Source organism: Camellia sinensis, chromosome 10 (assembly GCF_055761805.1).
Source record: "Camellia sinensis isolate YWXY chromosome 10, ASM5576180v1, whole genome shotgun sequence".
Classification (NCBI taxonomy): domain Eukaryota; kingdom Viridiplantae; phylum Streptophyta; class Magnoliopsida; order Ericales; family Theaceae; genus Camellia; species Camellia sinensis.
Window position 1 is genome coordinate 21,472,038 of NC_138970.1, and position 25,881 is coordinate 21,497,918.

Below are 25,881 nucleotides of genomic sequence, written 5' to 3' on the forward strand. Positions count from 1 at the left end.
CCTTAATCTCTTTATTCTTCACCAACACCTTAGAGTCTTTATTTTTGATGCATGTAACTTGATTAAAATCTCTTATTTTCCTCTCATTTGTCTTGGCAAGTTTGTATATTCTCTTCTCTCCCTCCTTACTATCTAGTTTAGTGTATAGGTCATCATAGGCTTCAACTTAGCTTCTCTTACTACTTTTTTGACCTCCTTGTTAACCAATCCGTAACTCTTAAGGTTTTCTTCAGTTCTATCCTTCTATCATTTTTAAAGCACTATTTTTTTTGTCTTTACTACTTGAACCTCCTCCCTTCACCACCAAGTTTTCTTAGAGTTGGGTCCCTTTCCTTTTGACTCTCCAAGGACTTCCTTTGAGATTCTCCTAATACAATTGGCCATTGAGTTCCACATAGTGTTAGCATCATCTTCCAAGTTCCAAGTACTTTCTTTATCCATTTTATTCTTAAATATTTATAATTTATTCCCTTTTAGGTCTCATCATCTCGTCCTACGACGTCCACTATAGAAATAAATAATAAGAAAAATAATTAGTAGGATTGGGATTGTAGTAGAATCGGACTCATAGTGCGATTCTATACGATTTTTTTAATTAGGATAGTAGTCGATGACTCTAGAAATTTTTATAAATGGGATCACTCAAAAAATTTCAACTTCACAAATTTTATTAAAAAAAATTAAGTTAATAAACATTTAAACTTCTCCATCTCCACCTTCAAGTTCAAGTAAAATTAACTTTTGATAAAGGATAAAAGACAATTTTAGTTCTTAAAGTATGCATTCTTTATCATTTTAGTCCCTTAAGTTCAGTTTTGTCATTTTGGTTATCAAAATTGCCAATTTAAGTCAATTTAGTCCGAGGTTTAACGTCCGTTAACGAAAATATGAATAAAAGACGGTTTTGGTCCCTAAAATATGCATTTCTTCTCATTTTAGTCCCTCAAGTTTCAAATTTTGTCATTCTGATCTTCAAAATTGTCAATTTGAGTCAATTTGATCCCAACTCAAATTGACAATTTTGAGAACCAAAATGAAAAAATTTAAAATTTGAAGGACTAAAATGACAAGAAATGCATACTTTAGGGACCAAAATTATCTTTTATTCATATTTCTGTTAACGGAAGTTAAACCTAGGACCAAATTGATTCAAATTGATAATTTTGAGGACCAAAATGATAAAATTGAAACTTAAAGGACTAAAGTGAAAAACAACGTATACTTTAGGGACTAAAACTATCTTTTATCCTTTAATAAATAATTAGTCTTAACAAAAAAAAAAAAAAACTTTTACAGTCGTATTTGACGAGGTGTCATTTTTTTGAATTATTACATGAAATTTTCATTGTCAATAGTGCAAACATATCCTCTTTTTATACACATAATCAAGTAACCATTCAACCATTGATCTCTCATTTGATTTGGGTGTTGAGAACAGAAACATAATAGAGAAAGTTTGAGAAAGTCGAAACACTGCAAATGTTATCTATGTGGAGAAGAAGGACATTATGCAAGGGATTGCACGAAGGAGAAGAAAAATGTCAAAAGGGTGGCTATGTTTGAAAATCTGGGAATTCCTGATGACTATGATGTCATGTCCGTCCAACCAGGTGATGAGGACTCAGATGCGATCTACTCAGTATCGGAAGGATTTGATGATACTGAACACATTGGTGGAAGTCTTATGGAAACAATTTACATGTTCCGAGAAGCTGATAAACATTATTGGCTTGGAAAAGAAGGAGGATACAGGGCACAGGTTAAAGTCACACCGGAAATTTACCATTGTCAACATGAATGGGATCAACAGCACCCATTACCTGAAGATAGAAGACCGGAGTGCACAACATGCAAAAGAGACCTGACCTCATATTCAAAGGCTTTCTGCAATAAATGCAATGCTTTGACATGTGCATTATGTGCCAAGCCTTACTTCAATCTCACGACGTTTGTCACACGAAAGGCTCCAATTCCTTATAATCAAAAGCCATTACTCCAGGAGCAACAAGAGTACATTCGATGGTGTGAAGCTGAAATGAAGAGGCTTCGAGAAGAAGCAATTCAATATAAGACGGAGCTTGAAGAACTCAAGCTAGTCATGAAGCTTCAGGATGATGAACGAGAACTGAGAAGGAAAGGAAAGTATAAAGAGGATGAACTCCATGATTTAGAAGCAGAAGCTTTGGAGCAAGAAACTCATGTTAGGGTTGAAGAAATTCCGGAAACAGCTCTTGCTCTTGAAGAAGTGATAGCTGGAGGAGAAGTAAAGGAGAAGAGGAAGAATATGCTCTATAACCTCACAGTGGAACTTGAAATTCCTAACCTTCAAAAGATCTCTTTACACGCAATCCTAGACACTGGAGCAACAACTTGTGTCGTGGATTCTGAATCCGTTCCAGCTGATGCCTTAGAAGAAAATTCATATACCGTTGAATTTAATGGTTTGAATTCTAAATCAAAGGCAAACAAAAAGTTGAAAGGTGGAAAAATGTACATAGGGGATAATTGGTTCAGAATCCCTTATACGTATAGTTTCCCATTCCACCTTGGAGGTCGAATCCAGATGATTATCGGATGCAACTTTATCCGAGCAATGTATGGAGGTGTCAGAATTGAAGGAGATAATGTTACATTCTACAAGAATGTAATAACAATTCAGACTCGACAATCAGTAAATCTTCTGGAAGGACTTGAAGAAGAAGACTTGACAGTGGACCATTATTATGATCCTTCATCTGAATGGATATTCCACTCCACTAATGTCAGTCCTCATTTTGAGCAAAAATTCTCAGCAATAATGGAGCAGCTCAAAAACTATGGTATCATAGGAGATGATCCTATGAAATATTGGTCACTGAACCAGATCACCTGCAAGTTGGACCTGAAAAATCCAGAGTTCATAATCAATGACCGGCCAATGAAGCATATCACTCCAGCAATGAAGGAAAGCTTTGGGAAACATATTGAGCAACTTCTATAGCTGAAGGTGATCAGGCCAAGTAAAAGTCGGCATCGTACCACTGCATTCATTGTAAATTCTGGTACGTATATTGATCCTGTCACAAAGGAGGAAAAACGTGGCAAAGAAAGAATGGTGTGTAATTACAAAAGGCTGAATGATAACACCCATAAGGATCAATACAGTCTACCTGGTATAAATACTATAATGGCAAAAATTGGCCATAGTAGCATTTATTCCAAGTTTGACTTAAAGAGTGGATTTCATCAGGTTGCTATGCATCCTGATTCTATTGAATGGACAGCATTCTGGACGCCCCTTGGACTATATGAATGGTTAGTCATGCCATTCGGGTTAAAGAATGCTCCAGCAGTATTTCAGAGAAAGATGGATTTATGCTTCAAAGGAACTGAAGATTATATTGCAGTCTATATTGATGATATTTTGGTCTTCTCTCCCGATGAAAAATCTCATGTAAAGCATATCCAATCTATGATTGAAATCTGCAAAAAGAATGGGCTTATCTTGAGCCCAACAAAAATGAAGATCGCAGCAGCTCAGATGGATTTCTTGGGCTCCACAATTGGGCAAGGGGAAATAAAGTTGCAACCTCATATTGTTACAAAGGTAGCCCAATTCCCAGATGATACTCTCAAAGAAACTAAGGGCTTACGCTCTTGGTTGGGCCTTCTCAACTATACAAGTGTAGTTGTTCTAACTTCTCTTGATGCTTGAGATACTAAACTTCGACTCTATTTATAGACTCATAAGAGATAAGCTTAATAAAGGTAGAGGATACGTGCCGAGTGCTCATTGGGCCTCATCGTCGCACTATCGCAAACCTTATCAAGAATCTTATCATTACAGAACTAAATAATGTAAAACCGCTTTTGTAAAAATATCATACATACGACAAACTATTATTCCAACAGCTTTTCTCAGTGGTCGACTGAGTAGTGATTGAAGTGGAATATTATTACAGACACTGAGACAGACACTGGGACCCACCACATTCTTCCTTATTCAAGTATTATTGATCAACATTATTGACAGACACTATTGATCAATAATAGAGATACTTCGAATCTTATCAGTAACGGAATAACCTCATCAGCATGACGACGTCGAATAATTCATTGTCGATCTCCTTTAGTTCACATGTTTGTTGGTGAACTTCGGGTAGCTTATCTCCGTACTGATTGTCGTTAGTGGCAGCTCTGGCAATGGCTTCCAACTTGAGTTGTTGGATTTTGAGGAGTTGCTGTAGAGCGGTTCGGGCTTGTTCAATGGCGTCATCTTCTTCATTAGAGAGTTGTGCTTGGATTTCTGCCATTTCTTCAAATGTGATTCCGGAGTCATAGGTGAATCGATCTTCAATCTGCTGGAGAAGAGATTGGTATTGTACAGCATGGGGATGAAACTGTGGATCAATCCAACGGCTTGGTGGTTCAGTTTCGGCGAGGATGATTCTTTCTTCTCTTCGCAGAAGTGGATAAGTTCTTCTATTTGCTGCAGGCCGACTAGAACCTCCATATCTTCCGGCACCACCTCTGTTGGCCATTCTGTAAATGAAAACAGTGAATATACAAGCCTTGAAAGAGCATCAGCTAGAGTATTATCAGAACCATTGATGTGTTCTAAAGATACATCTATGCCTAGACCGGTTATGTAGTCTGTAAAGGCTATCTATCTAGACCGTGAAGGTTTATGGTCCACTGTTTTGTTGAAGAAACTGATTATGGCCTGGCAATCAGTTCTAAGAGTCAACTGTGGTTTATCAAGATAATATATCTTGAAAGATTCCAAAGAATTCATGCATGCATATATTTCGGCATCAATTGTTGATTTGATGGGATTGAACTTCCCACTGGCGTATGCACAAATCCTTTCAGTGGAGCGAGGATCATTCGCAGCTGGCTTCCACTTACAGATTCCTCCCCATCCTTCCATGCATCCGTCAGTCTTAAGGATAATGACACATTTTGATGGAGGAATTGATAGATTTGGCAGCTTCTGAATTTTGGCTTTGATCTTGTGGATTAGATCCCAATCTTGAGCATTGAGCCTCTTCTCACCATTTGGACTAATCTTTGAATATAATGGGCTTAACATTCGGCCCAAATCCTTGATATAGTTTCTTGCATAGTTGAGAAGGCCCAACCAAGAGCGTAAGCCCTTAGTTTCTTTGAGAGTATCATCTGGGAATTGGGCTACCTTTGTAACAATGTGAGGTTGCAACTTTATTTCCCCTTGCCCAATTGTGGAGCCCAAGAAATCCATCTGAGCTGCTGCGATCTTCATTTTTGTTGGGCTCAAGATAAGCCCATTCTTTTTGCAGATTTCAATCATAGATTGGATATGCTTTACATGAGATTTTTCATCGGGAGAGAAGACCAAAATATCATCAATATAGACTGCAATATAATCTTCAGTTCCTTTGAAGCATAAATCCATCTTTCTCTGAAATACTGCTGGAGCATTCTTTAACCCGAATGGCATGACTAACCATTCATATAGTCCAAGGGGCGTCCAGAATGCTGTCCATTCAATAGAAAAAATGGGGGATCGATAATAAAACAATCTCAACCGAACAGGATAAGTAAAATAAGAACTATAGAAACTTTTACAGACCTGAACAGCTGAGATTACAAGTGCGAAATTACAAGCGGAAGACTGATTACTCAAGTATACAAGTGTAGTTGTTCTAACTTCTCTTGATGCTTGAGATACTAAACTTCGACTCTATTTATAGACTCATAAGAGATAAGCTTAATAAAGGTAGAGGATACGTGCCGAGTGCTCATTGGGCCTCATCGTCGCACTATCGCAAACCTTATCAAGAATCTTATCATTACAGAACTAAATAATGTAAAACCGCTTTTGTAAAAATATCATACATACGACAAACTATTATTCCAACAGCTTTTCTCAGTGGTCGACTGAGTAGTGATTGAAGTGGAATATTATTACAGACACTGAGACAGACACTGGGACCCACCACATTCTTCCTTATTCAAGTATTATTGATCAACATTATTGACAGACACTATTGATCAATAATAGAGATACTTCGAATCTTATCAGTAACGGAATAACCTCATCAGCATGACGACGTCGAATAATTCATTGTCGATCTCCTTTAGTTCACATGTTTGTTGGTGAACTTCGGGTAGCTTATCTCCGTACTGATTGTCGTTAGTGGCAGCTCTGGCAATGGCTTCCAACTTGAGTTGTTGGATTTTGAGGAGTTGCTGTAGAGCGGTTCGGGCTTGTTCAATGGCGTCATCTTCTTCATTAGAGAGTTGTGCTTGGATTTCTGCCATTTCTTCAAATGTGATTCCGGAGTCATAGGTGAATCGATCTTCAATCTGCTGGAGAAGAGATTGGTATTGTACAGCATGGGGATGAAACTGTGGATCAATCCAACGGCTTGATGGTTCAGTTTCGGCGAGGATGATTCTTTCTTCTCTTCGCAGAAGTGGATAAGTTCTTCTATTTGCTGCAGGCCGACTAGAACCTCCATATCTTCCGGCACCACCTTTGTTGGCCATTCTGTAAATGAAAACAGTGAATATACAAGCCTTGAAAGAGCATCAGCTAGAGTATTATCAGAACCATTGATGTGTTCTAAAGATACATCTATGCCCAGACCGGTTATGTAGTCTGTAAAGGCTATCCATCTAGACCGTGAAGGTTTATGGTCCACTGTTTTGTTGAAGAAACTGATTATGGCCTGGCAATCAGTTCTAAGAGTCAACTGTGGTTTATCAAGATAATATATCTTGAAAGATTCCAAAGAATTCATGCATGCATGTATTTCGGCATCAATTGTTGATTTGATGGGATTGAACTTCCCACTTGCGTATGCAGAAATCCTTTCAGTGGAGCGAGGATCATTCGCAGCTGGCTTCCACTTACAGATTCCTCCCCATCCGTCCATGCATCCGTCAGTCTCAAGGATAATGACACATTTTGATGGAGGAATTGATAGATTTGGCAGCTTCTGAATTTTGGCTTTGATCTTGTGGATTAGATCCCAATCTTGAGCATTGAGCCTCTTCTCACCATTTGGACTAATCTTTGAATATAATGGGCTTAACATTCAGCCCAAATCCTTGATATAGTTTCTTGCATAGTTGAGAAGGCCCAACCAAGAGCGTAAGCCCTTAGTTTCTTTGAGAGTATCATCTGGGAATTGGGCTACCTTTGTAACAATGTGAGGTTGCAACTTTATTTCCCCTTGCCCAATTGTGGAGCCCAAGAAATCCATCTGAGCTGCTGCGATCTTCATTTTTGTTGGGCTCAAGATAAGCCCATTCTTTTTGCAGATTTCAATCATAGATTGGATATGCTTTACATGAGATTTTTAATCGGGAGAGAAGACCAAAATATCATCAATATAGACTGCAATATAATCTTCAGTTCCTTTGAAGCATAAATCCATCTTTCTCTGAAATACTGCTGGAGCATTCTTTAACCCGAATGGCATGACTAACCATTCATATAGTCCAAGGGGCGTCCAGAATGCTGTCCATTCAATAGAATCAGGATGCATAGCAACCTGATGAAATCCACTCTTTAAGTCAAACTTGGAATAAATGCTACTATGGCCAATTTTTGTCATTATAGTATTTATACCAGGTAGACTGTATTGATCCTTATGGGTGTTATCATTCAGCCTTTTGTAATTACACACCATTCTTTCTTTGCCACGTTTTTCCTCCTTTGTGACAGGATCAATATACGTACCAGAATTTACAATGAATGCAGTGGTACGATGCCGACTTTTACTTGGCCTGATCACCTTCAGCTGTAGAAGTTGCTCAATATGTTTCCCAAAGCTTTCCTTCATTGCTGGAGTGATATGCTTCATTGGCCGGTCATTGATTATGAACTCTGGATTTTTCAGGTCCAACTTGCAGGTGATCTGGTTCAGTGACCAATATTTCATAGGATCATCTCCTATGATACCATAGTTTTTGAGCTGCTCCATTATTGCTGAGAATTTTTGCTCAAAATGAGGACTGACATTAGTGGAGTGGAATATCCATTCAGATGAAGGATCATAATAATGGTCCACTGTCAAGTCTTCTTCTTCAAGTCCTTCCAGAAGATTTACTGATTGTCGAGTCTGAATTGTTATTACATTCTTGTAGAATGTAACATTATCTCCTTCAATTCTGACACCTCCATACATTGCTCGGATAAAGTTGCATCCGATAATCATCTGGATTCGACCTCCAAGGTGGAATGGGAAACTATACGTATAAGGGATTTTGAACCAATTATCCCCTATGTACATTTTTCCACCTTTCAACTTTTTGTTTGCCTTTGATTTAGAATTCAAACCATTAAATTCAACGGTATATGAATTTTCTTCTAAGGCATCAGCTGGAACGGATTCAGAATCCACGACACAAGTTGTTGCTCCAGTGTCTAGGATTGCGTGTAAAGAGATCTTTTGAGGGTTAGGAATTTCAAGTTCCACTGTGAGGTTATAGAGCATATTCTTCCTCTTCTCCTTTACTTCTCCTCTAGCTATCACTTCTTCAAGAGCAAGAGCTATTTCCGGAATTTCTTCAACCCTAACATGAGTTTCTTGCTCCAAAGCTTCTGCTTCTAAATCATGGAGTTCATCCTCTTTATACTTTCCTTTACTTCTCAGTTCTCGTTCATCATCCTGAAGCTTCATGACTAGCTTGAGTTCTTCAAGCTCCGTCTTATATTGAATTGCTTCTTCTCGAAGCCTCTTCATTTCAGCTTCACACCATCGAATGTACTCTTGTTGCTCCTGGAGTAATGGCTTTTGATTATAAGGAATTGGAGCCTTTCGTGTGACAAACGTCGTGAGATTGAAGTAAGGCTTGGCACATAATGCACATGTCAAAGCATTGCATTTATTGCAGAAAGCCTTTGAATATGAGGTCAGGTCTCTTTTGCATGTTGTGCACTCCGGTCTTCTATCTTCAGGTAATGGGTGCTGTTGATCCCATTCATGTTGACAATGGTAAATTTCCGGTGTGACTTTAACCTGTGCCCTGTATCCTCCTTCTTTTCCAAGCCAATAATGTTTATCAGCTTCTCGGAACATGTAAATTGTTTCCATAAGACTTCCACCAATGTGTTCAGTATCATCAAATCCTTCCGATACTGAGTAGATCGCATCTGAGTCCTCATCACCTGGTTGGACGGACATGACATCATAGTCATCAGGAATTCCCAGATTTTCAAACATAGCCACCCTTTTGACATTTTTCTTCTCCTTCGTGCAATCCCTTGCATAATGTCCTTCTTCTCCACATAGATAACATTTGCAGTGTTTCGACTTTTGCAAATACTTTCTCTTGTCAATTCGGACATGAGAACTATGTGGTTTTCCTTTGTAAGTGGTAGCTTTTCGAATACCGTACTTCTTCTCTGGTTCCTTATAATACCCAGGGATAGGAATTTCCCTGCAAAAGTCCAAATTTCGGAGTGACTTTTGGAACGCCGCATTTTTGCATTCAGCTTCCAGATACTTATAGGCATAAAGAATTCGAGGAACGACGCCAATTGTATTTGCTCCATGTCGTTCTGCAAATCCCTTCTTGATCCGTTCTCCAAGGTCGCCGGGCATTTTTGACCATAACTTAGCAGATAGCTCTTCTCCGACGAACAACCTTCCTGACTTTGTAGCAAGATGAAGGTAGTCATTCAAAAACTTTATGATGTCCTTCACATCTCTACATGAAAGTCTTTCAAGGTCACGATAAGCTTCTTCTTGCATTAGGGTTGAACCTTGATAAGGATCCTCCAAGGTGAACACAGTTTTCATTTGAGAAATGATATTCTGTGTACCTTCATTCCCATCGCCTATGGAAATAAGATTAGCATATTCATCAGCGTATCTCATTCGCCATTGCGTCCATATTAACTTCTCTGTTTCTCCAAGGAGATTTTCCATAAACATGATCTTATCACGAACATCTGTAAATCCTTGGGAGGCAACATAAGATCGTGTGATTGATTCCCATCTCATGAATGCGTCATCAAATCTTCCAAGAGCCTGTGGAATGACAAACATAGCTCCTGTATGATGCATGGCAGATGGTAAGTTCCACATCTCATCTTTGTGACCGCGTCGGAAATTTGATCGTCCTCCTATGTACGAGGGCCTTTCCGGAATGTTTATGGATGGACCTTGTCCTGTTGCCGGTGGATAGCCTGGGGGACCCATCATTGAATCCTGTGGAGGATTATAATGAGAAGTAACTGTTGATGACGAGGATAATAGATAATGAGGTTGTTGTCGTCGTGCGATCAATTCCTCCAATTTCTTAATCTGTGGATACTCCGTCTCCGCTTCCTCCTCCATCACAGCAATTATGTTGAGGGTAGAGTCAGAGTCTGAATCCTCTGGTTTATACTCTATAGCCTTCGTTTTCCCCGTACTTCCAAATCCTTTAGTGCTCCGTCGAGTGTCACATAGATTTTGGGCATCCTTTTCCACCATTCTTGGCATGGAAACCTTCTCAAATATGATCTGAGCGATTTTGTCTCCAGCGTGAATTATAAAATCCTCCTGATTATGATTAAAAAGAAGTATTTTAACTTCTCCCCTGTAATCAGGATCAATGACTCCTGCTCCAACATCTATTCCATGTATCAAAGCAAGTCCAGATCTGGGGGCGAGCCTTCCATAAAGTCCATAAGGAATTTCCAAGGCTATGCCGGTGGAGATTAACATTCTTCCCTGGGCTGGGATTATATACATGGCTATTGATGTTAAATCATAACCAACAGCTCCGTCAGTTGCTCGAGTTGGTCTGGTTGCATGTGGTAATAGTCTGATAAAGTGAACAGCATCAAAGTCTTCATATTCACTCATAGGGTAGCAAGTTCGACAAAGTCTGTCCTGCTTTTTCTCCTTCTTTCTTGACCGTCGTCGCTGAGGTTGTGATGATTCAGAGTCAGATTCTGGCGGCATGCTTCTTTCACCACCTTTCGTCTGTTGCTGTTGAAAAGCGTCATAGCGAAGACTAGCTTGGTCAAGTGTTTCTTTGAAAACTGCTGGTTGTTCTTCAAAGAACAAAAGTGTCTCTTGCCTATTGTGAGCTTCATTCTGAATAGAGTTAACATCTTCTTCAGAATCCATGATTTCATTATCGTTTGAATCATAGTGGACTGGATCCGCTCGTTGGGCGGCTACATAGTCACCAAATCGTAAGCTGAAATTTCCGCCAGGCAAGTTGCGAGATACAGCAGTAGTGGGCTGTTGAGGATGTATCCTTCTGATTGGTGGACGTATAATCCAATTTCGTCCTCGCAAGACATCCTTTGTGACAGGATCAATATACGTACCAGAATTTACAATGAATGCAGTGGTACGATGCCGACTTTTACTTGGCCTGATCACCTTCAGCTGTAGAAGTTGCTCAATATGTTTCCCAAAGCTTTCCTTCATTGCTGGAGTGATATGCTTCATTGGCCGGTCATTGATTATGAACTCTGGATTTTTCAGGTCCAACTTGCAGGTGATCTGGTTCAGTGACCAATATTTCATAGGATCATCTCCTATGATACCATAGTTTTTGAGCTGCTCCATTATTGCTGAGAATTTTGCTCAAAATGAGGACTGACATTACTTCTGTATTATTCTTCTCAGACCAGTAATAAACTAACATTTTATGAAAAATATTTGGGAACAAAATATAAAGGAATGGTATGAAAAATCAGATACATCACGCCTGAGCTATCTTGATTTAGCCCATATTGAAAAACCCAGTACTAAAGAACTAGCTCATAATATTGCTGTCATCTATGATCGTACCTGTCTTTCCAGTAAAGTCAATCTAAAAGAATTTAGGAGTCAACAAATTCAAGTTCAGCTTTTAGAAACTTCTGTTCAACAGCTTGCCAAGAAAGTAGAAAGATTGGAAAAAGAAATAAACTCTTTAACACAGGTTTGCCTGGAAAACCAGTCTAGGAGTAAGGAAGATCAAAGGTTTAAATCGATTGAAGAGATTCTTCAACAACTCAAAAGAGCGTTAGTTGAATGAGTCATAACGAATTGGTGTATTTAGAAGCTCTCAAAGCATCTGAAACAACTGAAGCACCAGGAATCGGTTTATCAACTTCCTCTGACAAATTGTCTGTGCCATTAGGAGTAAAAACCCTGATCCGTCAAAATAACACTATAATTGAACTTTGTGTTAAGTTGGCAAAACAGGTGGAATCCCTTGAAGGAAGGATTCGAGCTTTAGAGACTCAGAAGTCACCAGTATTAGCAACTGACGACCTTGTTGCTAAACTCAAGAATCTTTCGTTGGGAGCAAACGAGAAGCCGAAGGAAACAAGAGGACTCCTCAGAGTTCATCGTGATCCAAACAAGTTGCTACAGGAAGAGCTTGACAAACTCAGGCTTAAAAATTCATGATGGCCTCAACCTCGAGAACTCGGACGGTGACTTTACCACGAGTTACTAACCAACCCAGGCCAACAATAGCAACACCTGGAGCGCCACTATTTGAAGATCAGATCAGAGAATATCGGCAAGACCAACGAAGGAATTATGTCTTGCAACGAAGAGCCAGAAACGCACTTCAAAGGATAAGGGGACGCCCTTCAACAACAAATACCTTGGAGCAACAGATCTCTCCAGAAGTACAGCTACAACTGTCCATGGCGGAAAGAGCAAACATAGCACCAGCAGAGGTGTTATACAGAACTAGACGAGATGATGCACATCATCGAGTTTATGTTCATCGATCTGAAGAAGCATTACTCTGCGTAGGCGACACGCAGATTGAAAGGCCCTTCATTCAGGAAGAAAGCTACGAAGAATTACGAAGAAGTCATATGCAGTACATTCATCTTGGAGTAATTCAAATAAGACTTCAAGTTCTGCATCGAATTGAACAAGGAAATCTTGCTGTCTTAGTTCTCAGAGACACAAGATGGACAGGAGATCAAGCCACTTTTGCATCCATGGAGGTTGATCTAACGCGAGGAATACAGATGGTCTACGTAATTCCAAATACGATGATGACTATCGGGGATTTCTATAATCACGTGCAGATTGTGATTCAGACACGGGGATATGAAAATTGGCAAGGAGGAGAAGCCAACCTGTTAATTACACGAGGATTAGTTGGGCGACTATCTAACACTCCTAATGTTGGATTTGCCTATGAAATTCAAGGAGTTACTGAATTTCTCACATCCTGAGGTGTAAAAGCAATCCCAGGAGAACAGGTTTCTACTGATGTCTTGCGAGGACGAAATTGGATTATACGTCCACCAATCAGAAGGATACATCCTCAACAGCCCACTACTGCTGTATCTCGCAACTTGCCTGGCGGAAATTTCAGCTTACGATTTGGTGACTATGTAGCCGCCCAACGAGCGGATCCAGTCCACTATGATTCAAACGATAATGAAATCATGGATTCTGAAGAAGATGTTAACTCTATTCAGAATGAAGCTCACAATAGGCAAGAGACACTTTTGTTCTTTGAAGAACAACCAGCAGTTTTCAAAGAAACACTTGACCAAGCTAGTCTTCGCTATGACGCTTTTCAACAGCAACAGACGAAAGGTGGTGAAAGAAGCATGCCGCCAGAATCTGACTCTGAATCATCACAACCTCAGCGACGACGGTCAAGAAAGAAGGAGAAAAAGCAGGACAGACTTTGTCGAACTTGCTACCCTATGAGTGAATATGAAGGCTTTGATGCTGTTCACTTTATCAGACTATTACCACATGCAACCAGACCAACTCGAGCAACTGACGGAGCTGTTGGTTATGATTTAACATCAATAGCCATGTATATAATCCCAGCCCAGGGAAGAATGTTAATCTCCACCGGCATAGCCTTGGAAATTCCTTATGGACTTTATGGAAGGCTCGCCCCCAGATCTGGACTTGCTTTGATACATGGAATAGATGTTGGAGCAGGAGTCATTGATCCTGATTACAGGGGAGAAGTTAAAATACTTCTTTTTAATCATAATCAGGAGGATTTTATAATTCACGCTGGAGACAAAATCGCTCAGATCATATTTGAGAAGGTTTCCATGCCAAGAATGGTGGAAAAGGATGCCCAAAATCTATGTGACACTCGACGGAGCACTAAAGGATTTGGAAGTACGAGGAAAGCGAAGGCTATAGAGTATAAACCAGAGGATTCAGACTCTGACTCTACCCTCAACATAATTGCTGTGATGGAGGAGGAAGCGGAGACGGAGTATCCACAGATTAAGAAATTGGAGGAATTGATCGCACGACGACAACAACCTCATTATCTGTTATCCTCATCATCAGCAGTTACTTCTCATTATAATCCTCCACAGGATTCAATGATGGGTCCCCCAGGCTATCCACCGGCAACAGGACAAGGTCCATCCATAAACATTCCGGAAAGGCCCTCGTACACAGGAGGACGATCAAATTTCCGACGCGGTCACAAAGATGAGATGTGGAACTTACCATCTGCCATGCATCATACAGGAGCTATGTTTGTCATTCCACAGGCTCTTGGAAGATTTGATGACGCATTCATGAGATGGGAATCAATCACACGATCTTATGTTGCCTCCCAAGGATTTACAGATGTTCGTGATAAGATCATGTTTATGGAAAATCTCCTTGGAGAAACAGAGAAGTTAATATGGACGCAATGGCGAATGAGATACGCTGATGAATATGCTAATCTTATTTCCATAGGCGATGGGAATGAAGGTACACAGAATATCATTTCTCAAATGAGAACTGTGTTCACCTTGGAGGATCCTTATCAAGGTTCAACCCTAATGCAAGAAGAAGCTTATCGTGACCTTGAAAGACTTTCATGTAGAGATGTGAAGGACATCATAAAGTTTTTGAATGACTACCTTCATCTTGCTACAAAGTCAGGAAGGTTGTTCGTCGGAGAAGAGCTATCTGCTAAGTTATGGTCAAAAATGCCCGGCGACCTTGGAGAACGGATCAAGAAGGGATTTGCAGAACGACATGGAGCAAATACAATTGGCGTCGTTCCTCGAATTCTTTATGCCTATAAGTATCTGGAAGCTGAATGCAAAAATGCGGCGTTCCAAAAGTCACTCCGAAATTTGGACTTTTGCAGGGAAATTCCTATCCCTGGGTATTATAAGGAACCAGAGAAGAAGTACGGTATTCGAAAAGCTACCACTTACAAAGGAAAACCACATAGTTCTCATGTCCGAATTGACAAGAGAGACTAGATTCCTATTGAGTATTGGTTTCTAATGATAGGGTCTCTTATTTTTTTCATAGGATCAATTAGTCATCAAATAAATTTTTTGTCACAAAAAAAAAAAAAAAAAAAAATTCAAGGCTTTTTGGTAGGGTGATGGGTGGATGGGACCCATCACCCTTTTCCTACTGTTGCCCCTGATCTTAGTCACTTCCATATTTTAATAAATTTAAGATCTTATTGTGATTTGAATCATTTGACCCAATTGAAATCGTAAAATAATAAGATTATGATAACCATGATGAGAATCCTTGTACTTCATTATCTATTGATTGATTCGACTCCCCATCACCTTGATCACCCTCCACTATACCAAAATGAAATTTAATGTGTATTTTTATATTTGGTAAATTTAAGAATATAATAAAATGGATTGGACTTTTTAGCTTAATTCGGATCTAAAAATGTATTGTAATTGATGTGTAAGAACTGTTTTATGTTTAATTAGTCAAATATGAAGTATATTAATTTCGAAACTAAATGGATGATGTTTAATGGGAATAACATTTGTTGTGCTTAATTAAGTTTGTAAGCATGTGAATGGACTCACAGGTCAAATTGACTGCCATTGAAGAATTGAGCATCTATGACATGGAGAATCTGATGGAGATTTGGCCTGGACAACTTCAAGGTAAACTAAGAACGATAAAAGTTGACAATTGTCATGGGCTCTCAAACATTCTTTTCCTATCCAATTCAATTAAGGGCATGCAAAATCTTGAACTACTTGAAGTACGTGACTGTCGATCTATTGGAGTAGCATTTGACCTTGAAGGACTTGTTTGGGAAGGCATATTAGATATGCCACTCCCTTCATTAAAAAAGGTGAAATTAAGCTGTCTACCAAAGTTGACACATGTTTGGAAGGACAATTCAGCAAGAATTCAAGGCTTTCAAAATCTAATATCCTTAATAGTAAATGATTGTGGCAGTTTAAGAAATCTGTTCTCATACTCTCTAGCCAAACTTCTTGTGAAACTACAAGAAATAGAGGTAACTGAATGTGGTATGATGGAATCAATCATTGGAAGTGAACCAAATGCAGATGATGCAGTGATAACAAATATGATCATGTTTCCTCAACTGAGTAGTCTCAAACTCAGTGATTTGCCAAACCTTAGGAGTTTCTGCTCCGAGGCTTGTACGTTTGAGGGATCTTTGTTGAAAACAATACAAGTAATCAACTGTCCTAAAGTGAAGATACTCCAATCAACATTTCAGCACAAGCTAGACCAACAAAGGGCAGACTTTTCAACCTCATCTCATCACCATCTCTTGGATGGAAAGGTACATTAATTAACTTTAAAATTCACCATAATTTTATCATATTTATGTTCAAAAAAATGGAAGATCGTCTAGTTTTTTGAATCCATTTTTTGAAGATAAAGATGATAAAATTATATTGTTTTAATGATTAAATCAATATGATTATTTTATTACTATTATATTTTATGATCTATACACAAAGACTATTATTATAAAAATAAACGATTTAAATTACCAAAGTGAGACTTGTGATAAACGTATACCCCTGCCCTACCTAGCCCAACCACTCTTTCAATTTTTTTAACAATATTAGGTAAACAAATTTGTAAACATCAATTCTTGGAGTTCTCTATTCTAGTTTATTGATGAACAATAAATGGACAAATAGATGGGCACGTGCACAAAATGACATATTTGTAAATAAATAGATAGATGGATAGGTAAATGTTATATGATATTTCAGATTGTTGTTATCATTATGGATTAAAAAAAAATATAATTTGACACAATTGCCCCCAAAATTTTAATTTTAATTTTAAATTTAAATGATTGACCAGAGTGTTCTTTATTAAACTAATATATTGATAATACATGAGATGATAAATTGTGTTAATTCCCCTCCGTGATTTGATCATAACTCCCACACGATTTGAACGGGTTGAGTTTTTTTATTTTTATTTATTTTTTATCGACAAATGTTAGTTGTTACCTATGGGAGAAAATCTCCTCACCCTTGGCAAAACAGCTAAGTGTTTGCACTCCCTTAATTCAACCCCCCTAAAGGAATTGAACCCACGACCTCCTTGGGACTAAGCCTTAAGGAAAATATGGTGGCCAATTAGGCTAGGTCTAGTTGAAATGTCTAATTAGTCAATCAATATCCATCTAGTCCGATTTTATTCACATTTTTTGAATGTGTAAACAATACATATATTTTGATTGATACAGAATAATAAGACTTATTAGTTTGGGTGAGATCATTACACTTTTTGGATATAAAGTTTTACATATTAGAGGAATCCTATTTTGCGTATTTTTTTATTGTATGAACAAATTCATTTTCATGCCATGCACTCAATTTGTGTTAATTTTGTCTAATGTATAAAATGTGTCCTATGGTATTTTTGTCAGAGCTTGTTTGCCGTATTCGTTAAAATTATCACAAGTTGAAAAGATCATTCTTATAGAAAATTAAATTGATTTGAATATTATAGTTACATTATTATATTATATTTGTCTTCAAAATAATAAACGATATATAATAAAATTATAATTATTGTTCATTTCTATATGACAAATGTAATTTAACTATGTAATTATAGTTGTCCAAATAGGTTCTTCGATATGAATAGCTCAGATCATTGAGGTTGGCCTCGTGATAGGCCTAGAAGCCCAACAACACCTTCAATTAATTTTGCCAACTGAATAAAAACATTACCCTAATTAGATCTATTATTAAAGATTTTTAAGTCTCTTTAATCTTACTGATTTATCCCTATTCAAATTCTCCATTCAAAGTGCATAATATATATATATTTTTTTTGATTTTCTAAAGTCCATAATTTTATATTGTTACTCGTGATATTGTGACAATGACTTATTGGATCTTGTTTCTTAATGAGTGGAGTCTTCTTCAGGGGGGAATAAAAGCTATAAAAGTTTTAACTATGATATTAAAAAAAAATAAAAAATATTTATTAATAAAATTTTTATATATACAACTTATAAAAAATTTAGGTAGGAGTAGCAAAATTTAGGGACTACTATGTAATTTTGCCTTTTTTATAATACTCACAGAGTGAATGGTAATTGTCTAACAGATGTTAGGGGAGAGAGTTGGATGTGTAAAATTTAAATAGAAAGGGCAATTTCTCTATTTAATTTTTGGCTTGAAGCACTGCTTTACTACAGTTTTTCTAGATGACAAACTACCGTATTCTAAAATTCATTTTCAGATTCCATACAAGCTCTTGTACCATATTGAGTCTGTCTATTCTATTTTAAGGTTGTATTTAGTTTATGAATTTGGATAGAGATTTGAAAATAGAAAGGAAAATGATAAATATGTGAGAAATGTAGGTAAAATATAATTATATTTCATTTATATTTTACATATATTTTCTCTTTTTCTTTTCAAATTTCTCCTTAAATCGATGAACCAAACACAGTATACGACTATTTGGATGTTGTTGTTTTTATTTTATTAAATTCCATGCACAAAACAAGTCGTGTCCTAAGTTTAAACGCTTCATTTTCCTTAGCTATTGTTCAAACACTAAGGTTGTGTTTTGAATTAGGAATTTAGGTAGGAATTTTGAAATGGGAAAGAAAAAAGGTGAGGAGAATGTGAATAGAGTATAAGTTAATTTTTTCTTCAATTTTTTTTTTCTTTTACCTTTTTAAATTCCTATCTAAATTCATAATCCAAAAAGCAGCGTAAATGATACTAATGATTTAATCTTTTAAATGTTGACTTACCAAGAAAGATTTAACCATTGTTGGGTATCTTACATTATGCAAGTATTTTATAGGGCAAAAAATATCATTTTGTCATCAAATTATTACTCAAAAATTAATTTAACATTTATTCTTTTAATAATATCAACTGATTTTGAATTAATTTTACCACCACCATTAATTGCAGTCTATGATCAAATGAAAGTTGTTGATATGACAACAAAATTTCATGTAAAATTTTATTTTATTTCCAAACTATCCCCAAAACTCTTGAATAAAATGAAGTCTTTGGTAAAATAATTATGTCACTAACACTAATAGTTAAGTTTAATGGACTTGCAGTTTATTTTCAATGTCTGGTGTGTGTTCAACGTTGGAAAACTTACTATCACAGACATAAATGGATCAACAGAGATGTGGCACAACCAACTTGAAGTTGACCGCCTGGACAAAGTGAGATTCATGTTGGTCCAATGTTGTGAGACATTATCAAATGTGATCTCGTCAAATTTAATGCAAAGACTACGACGTCTAGAACGGCTGAAGGTATGGTGGTGTGATTCACTTGAAACAATATTCAACCTCCAAGGGTCGGTATGCGCTAGTACTTACTTTCGAGATTTGAAATTGATGTATTTGCCCAAGTTGACGCATATATGGAAGAATGTTTCTCAACAAACTCATTGTTTCAAATATCTAACATCCCTAGAAGTGGAGAGGTGTGACAACCTGAGATATATATTCACAATTTCCATGGTCAAGGTCCTTGGGTATCTAAAATGTCTAAGAATTGAAAATTGTGAGAAAGTAGAAAAGATTGTCACCAGGGAAGCAGAAGAAGAAGAAGAAAAAGAAGAAGACAAAGATGATGAAGATGACGATGACAATGACGATGACAACAATAATGATGAAGGGGGCAAAATCAATATTTTCAGTGCGGAACTTGAAAATCTTCCTAGTCTCGTGTGTATTGGAATTCCAAAATCCCAAATTCGTATCTCCAAATTGCGTGTAGATTTCTGCCCCAAGTATCGAGGTAACCAATTAATTATACTTCCATGCAAATATGCTTCTTTTGTTCTAGTGGTTTTCCAAATAAAATACTCTCAAGAAAGCAACTTCACTACCTCATATACTTGCCACACCGACATCTCCCAAAATGGGAGCGGTTTAATGAAGAAGATTCTCTCCAACATTTTCTTTATCCATTCATCATTCAATAGTTGATTCAAAAGCCACAACTGGTGATAAGGGTTAATTGTTGAATTGTTGGATGGAGAAGTGCTAGAGAGCATCCAAATCCACGATTTAGCTGTTGTCATCCGGTTACACCCGATCAAACCTGTTGGCTTCATTTGTCTTAACAATAATAAGAAGATGCCACATATAATTATATTTCTAATTATCTCATTTTCTCATACACAAATAAATGGATTCTATATGCATTTATGAATATGAATCTCATTTTTGTGTGCCTAGGAATGATAAAAAGAGATCAGAAATGAAATTACATATAGCATTGCTTTAATAATAATAATAATGTCTCCAAAAATACTTATCCTTGAGTTGAGATGGTTAATTTGAGAGAAGCTAAACCCTTAATAAACTATGTGCATATTCTTAATCTTAAGATACAATTATTGTCTCCAACAATTGGTATATTTCGGAAATTAATAATATATCCTCCAGATTTTGAGCATTGTGTATACACTGATTTCTTAATAACGTGATTGTAACTAATATAGTATTGGTTAGCAATAGATTAACTCATTAACTTATGCTCTGTTTGGTTATTTAGAGAAGGATTTGGAAACGAAAAGTTAAAAAATTATTAACTCATATTTCATTTAGATTATTCTCACATTTTTCATTTTTCATTTTCATTTCCAAATCTTTACCTGAATTCATGATCTAAAACACAAATCATAGTCTTGGATAGAGATTTAGAAGGGAAAAAGAAAGAAGGAAGAAAGAAGAGAGTAAAATGTGAATGAAAATATAGGTTAATTTTTATTTTTATTTTATTTTTATATCTATTTCAATTTACCTTTTTCATTTTATCTCTATCCAAATTTATGATTCAAATATAACACAAAAGTATGTATTTAGTTATCTTTGTCCTTTTTTTTTTTTTTTGCCACTAGGCAGAAGATTAATTAAAAATTAAAAATTTATCTATCTATACCATTATATAAGCATAAATATAGTGTGGTGATTGACGCTCGAAGTCTCAATCTATTTTTAAAAAGTTGAGTCGTTAGATAATTTTTTTTCTTCTTTTCATTGTGGGTCAAAAGTGATAATTTAAATGACCTAATAATTAAATCACTTCTCTGATAAATGATATTCGATTCGAGAGGTGGTGTTGATTGTTAGCTATATATATTTTTAGTTTTAGTAATGATTTGATACTTGCCACATGCAGGTTGTGATGTGGAAGAGGAGTAATATTCACCATTTGCTGCGGTGCAACGCCAATCTCTTCACAGAAAAGGTATGCATTACTGCTATACACACAAAATAAAAAAGAAATAAAATAAATAATAATAAAGTAAAAGTAAAAAAAAACATTACACCAAATGCCTCTTCATTCTGTTGATAAATATACTGTGGGTTTATCTGTTTAGGTTCATATCTTTAAATATACTGTGGGTTTATCTTCATTCTGTTGATTAATATGCCTCTTCATTCTGTTGGTAAAAAAAAGGTATGCATTATTGCCATACACACAAAATAAAAAATAAAAAAAATAATCATAATAAAGTAAAAGTAAAAAAAAAACATTACACCAAATGCCTCTTCATTCTGTTGATAAATATATTGTGGGTTTATCTGTTTAGGTTCATATCTTTAAATTTTTAGTGAATATATTTATATTTGGTTTGTGGCCTTCCAAATAATATTTTTTTGGAGAAATTATACTGATAGTCCATATATTTTGGTTCTTGTGTCATTTTGATTCTTGTAATTTCAACCGATTTGATTTTTATCCGGAATTATAATTTTATCCTAATTTGGTCCAATTGATTATAATTGTTAGCATTTTTTTTTAATGGAAAATACACACATGAAAGACGTGTGTCTTGCTTTTGGGGTGAAATTGTAAACTAGATTAACTCAATAAGTTAATCTCAATAAACTCAGTGATAATTCTCTGTTAAAAAAATCCTAATGACATACGTTATCAATTGAAGCAAATTGACCCAAAATAAAAAATTAAGTATTAAAATTGAGCTAATTAAAAGTGTAACAAAAATGATACAAAGAGTAGAATGTAGAGGGTATTAGTGTAATTCACCTTATTTCCTTTTAGAAGCTTAACACTCTGCTAAACCATTTCATTGTGTGAAGTAAAGGGCTGTATTTTCTGTTCTTTGGTTGTTTACAGAATTTGTTTGTGTGAATTAGAGAAATAGTTTTTATTTTATTTTAATTTTAATTTTTTATTAGCTAAGAAAAAATTGTATTAAAGAGAGAAATTTCCTTTGCAGTATGTCCAATTCTCCTAAAATTGCTTGAGGGATCCTGAACAAGGATAAATTAGTAGACTGTTAGGTTGGCCAAATTTTAGACAGAATTCATCAATTTTTCTTTTCATATAGTACAATTTTCATGTTACTACATACAAAATTCATTTCATTGGCCAGGTACGTTCAAAATAAATTGATCTTACATCAAATACAAGAGTTTATTTTTATTCTCTAATTTAATGTAAGTTTATCTTGTTCAAATTATGATGATTTAATTATCACAAATAATTCTCAAACCAATATGTTTGTACAAGTTATTTCTTTTTTCTTCCCCAACATCCTACCACCACTAATCGTTATTTCAGAGTTCTAACTAAATATTGGAAAATATTTTCTATGTATTATTCTCTAGCCATGACATTTAAAAAAAAAAAAAAAAAAGAATCTTTTCACATAAAATATTTTACCAAAACAAACGGAGCATAAATTTATAAAATTAATTACATTTATGGATAGTACAAACATATTAATCTGAAATTGTGCCAAGATGAAGTCTTATTAGCTGGTGTTTCATATCTATATATATATACAAAATCATTGAGAGTAAACTCTTTATCACTAATTCAGTGAAAAAAGTTTGTCTTTAAAAGCAATGCCAATTGAGTCCCAAAGAAATGGGTAAAAACTTACTGGGATATGAGTTTAGTTTAGTTAGATCAAATACCACTTAAGTTTTTTCATACCGAAATTTCATCTTAGGTTCAGTGACTCATAAGGTTACATTTCTGAAGAAATGACAATCTATTGCTGTTAATCTAATTTTGAAAGTCATATAGGTATTGTTCTCAATAAAAACTTTTGTATGAATAATTCTTTGCTAAAGCAATTTTCTTTCCAAACTACCTTAAATAGAAACATTGTACAATGAATAGGCTTCTCAACAGTTGGCCTTTTGGATTTTACAGATTCCACTATGAGGATTTGAACCTTTCATTTTATAAACACGGTGGGTAAGTCATTCATAAAAATTCAAATTTATTTGATAATCATAACAACATGACATCTTTGCTTTCAAAAGAAATGAAATTTATTTTTCTGAAGATAAAGATGATAAAATCATGTTATAGTTATCAAATCAATCTAATTATATTTAGGAGTAATACGTATGAAGCACGGATACGGACACGTGACACGATACTGACAAGACACGGACACGCGAACACGTAAATTTTCAAAAAATAGAGGATACGACACGCTGGGGACACGTTCAATATATATAGTTAATTTTATTTATTATATGTCATAAAATTATTTAAAAAATCATTAAAAGTTAATAAAAAATACAAAATAACACTATTAAAATTATAAAAAAAATAAACATTTAATTGATTTAACATCATATATATATCATTCACAAATAACATAAAATTGCATTTCATCAATACATAACATGTCATTTGACGCTACCAACCATCATTTGTTACAAAATGCATGAAAAATTTGTTCCTATAATAAAATTAATAAACACACATTATTAAAAATTAACAAAACTAATGCCGATAAAAAAAAAAAATTAACAAAACTAATCTACAAAAAATAAATAAATTATATACTCAAATGATAGAGGCACAGAGAGAAAAAAGAAAATATAAAATGAAATTAGGGAAAAAAAAAGGAAGACAGAGAGAGACATACTACACTCAGCATATAAACGAAATAATAAAATAAAAGAAAAAATAAAATGAGACAGAGAGAGGGTGACAGAGAGAGAGAGAGAGAAAGAGAGAGAAAGAGAGAGAGAGACTGAAACAAAGAGAAGATCGGAGAAAAAGAAGAAGAAGAAGAAGATCGAAGCAGAAGAAGAACGAAGAAGATCAAAACAGGTGTGCCTTAGGTAACGAGCGACGAGCAATGGACGATGAGTGATGAGGAGCGACGAGGGACCACCGAAAATCGACCAGGTCTCTTTTTCTCTTTTGTCCTCTTCGTCTTCTCTCTTTCTCTTTTGTTCTCTTCTTTCTTTCTTTCTCTGTTGTTCCTAACTCGATGTAGGGTAGATATGGTTCTATTTTTCTTTTTTTACAAATTGACCCCAAAGATGTTTTATAAATTTTGAAATTGACCCCTGAATGTGTCTCGCAAGTGTTGGAACGTGTCTGGCTGCAAAAAAAAAAGAAAAAAAGGACACTCTCTGTTGCGTGTCGGACACGTGTCCACCGCGTATCCGAGTTCAACACTGGTACGGAGCCCTCGGAGAGGTGTCCGTGCTTCATAGAGTAATACTATAATGACCATGTCTTTATGCCATATAGGGTTTAGTATCTCATTTGTCATAATTACATTGGTTGAATGAATCTTTATTACCAATACAATGATGACACATCTCAAAATAAACCAAATGAGATAGAAAGACATAATCATTGTGGCATTACTCCTAAAAATAATTGGAGAACTATTGAGAAGCCCAATGAGAGCTCTGTGCAATCCAAATGGAAAAATTGCCGACAAGCCCATTCTTGGTATAAATATTTTGCCCAATTACTTTTTCAAAATTTCAAAACAAAAATTTATTAGGAAAAATTACACTAACCTCCTTTGAGATGTAACAAAAGATGTAATATATATTGCCAAGCATCTATATTGCATATATGTTTGACCTCCATTATTAACTTGATAATAAATATTGCCAAGCCTAAAACACGTTCACCCAACATACACAAGCATGTTGAATGTAATAGGTTTTAACTAGTCTTTAATGTCTTTCATTTTCAAAATTTGATTGCTGCTGATTTCCTAGGTATGATTTTCTTAATAAAGAAGTTGGAGAAAGAGATTTTGGCCCCATGTGTTAAAGAACCAAGGCTACAAGGTGTTCTTATATATGAACAAACTGTTTAGTTGTTATGATTACATTTATCTATTGTTGGGTTTGTATAAAGCACATTGAAAGTAGTTGCTTTTAATTAGCATGTATCTGTTTTCAAAATTTGATCGCAAATGTTTTGCTAGGTGTGTTGTTCTTGATAACTAGTAGGTGGGAGGATCTACTCAATTTCTATGAAGATCAAGAAGCTAGAGAAGTAGATAACAGCCATATTTATGCAGAAACCGGCTACAACTTTACAAGGTCAAGGTGTTCTTATTTATGAAGAATCATTTGGTTTTTATAATTTCATTTTAACTTTTGTTCGAACTTGAAAAAAAAAAAAACAAAACAAAAAACAAAACCAAAAAAAAAAAAAAAAACTATAGTCCTAACTTGAATAATTTGTTTGCTATTATGTGGTATTGCTAGGTTTTTATTAGTGTGTCTTTTTTGTGTATTGCTAGGTTGATTGTGCTTTTTGTTTTGTGGTACAACTGAATTCACTTTATTATTAGCCATGTAATAATTTGTGTTTGAATATGTTAGTGTGCTTTATGTGTAATTGCAACAATGCCATTATTATTTGATGTGAGTTGTTTTTTTTTTTTT

General features: G+C 35.6%; 1 protein-coding gene across 6 annotated transcripts in view; it reads left to right on the plus strand.

Annotated features, from left to right (window-relative positions):
* LOC114298178 (disease resistance protein At4g27190) overlaps positions 1–25,881 on the plus strand; it is a 41,663-nt gene extending 15,782 nt beyond the window's left edge. For 2 of the 6 annotated variants that reach the window (XM_082891023.1, XM_082891022.1), the window contains 4 exons: positions 15,766–16,500; positions 19,279–19,972; positions 21,362–21,430; positions 25,416–25,881. In XM_082891023.1, coding sequence (XP_082747149.1) covers positions 15,766–16,500; positions 19,279–19,972; positions 21,362–21,384 — 1,452 coding nt within the window. In that variant the 3' untranslated portion in view covers positions 21,385–21,430; positions 25,416–25,881. Of the gene's footprint in view, positions 1–15,765; positions 16,501–19,278; positions 19,973–21,361; positions 21,431–23,371; positions 23,391–25,203; positions 25,276–25,415 lie in introns of those variants that run through there. The other 4 variants (XM_082891026.1, XM_082891025.1, XR_014341787.1 and 1 more) reach the window with 3 other exon arrangements.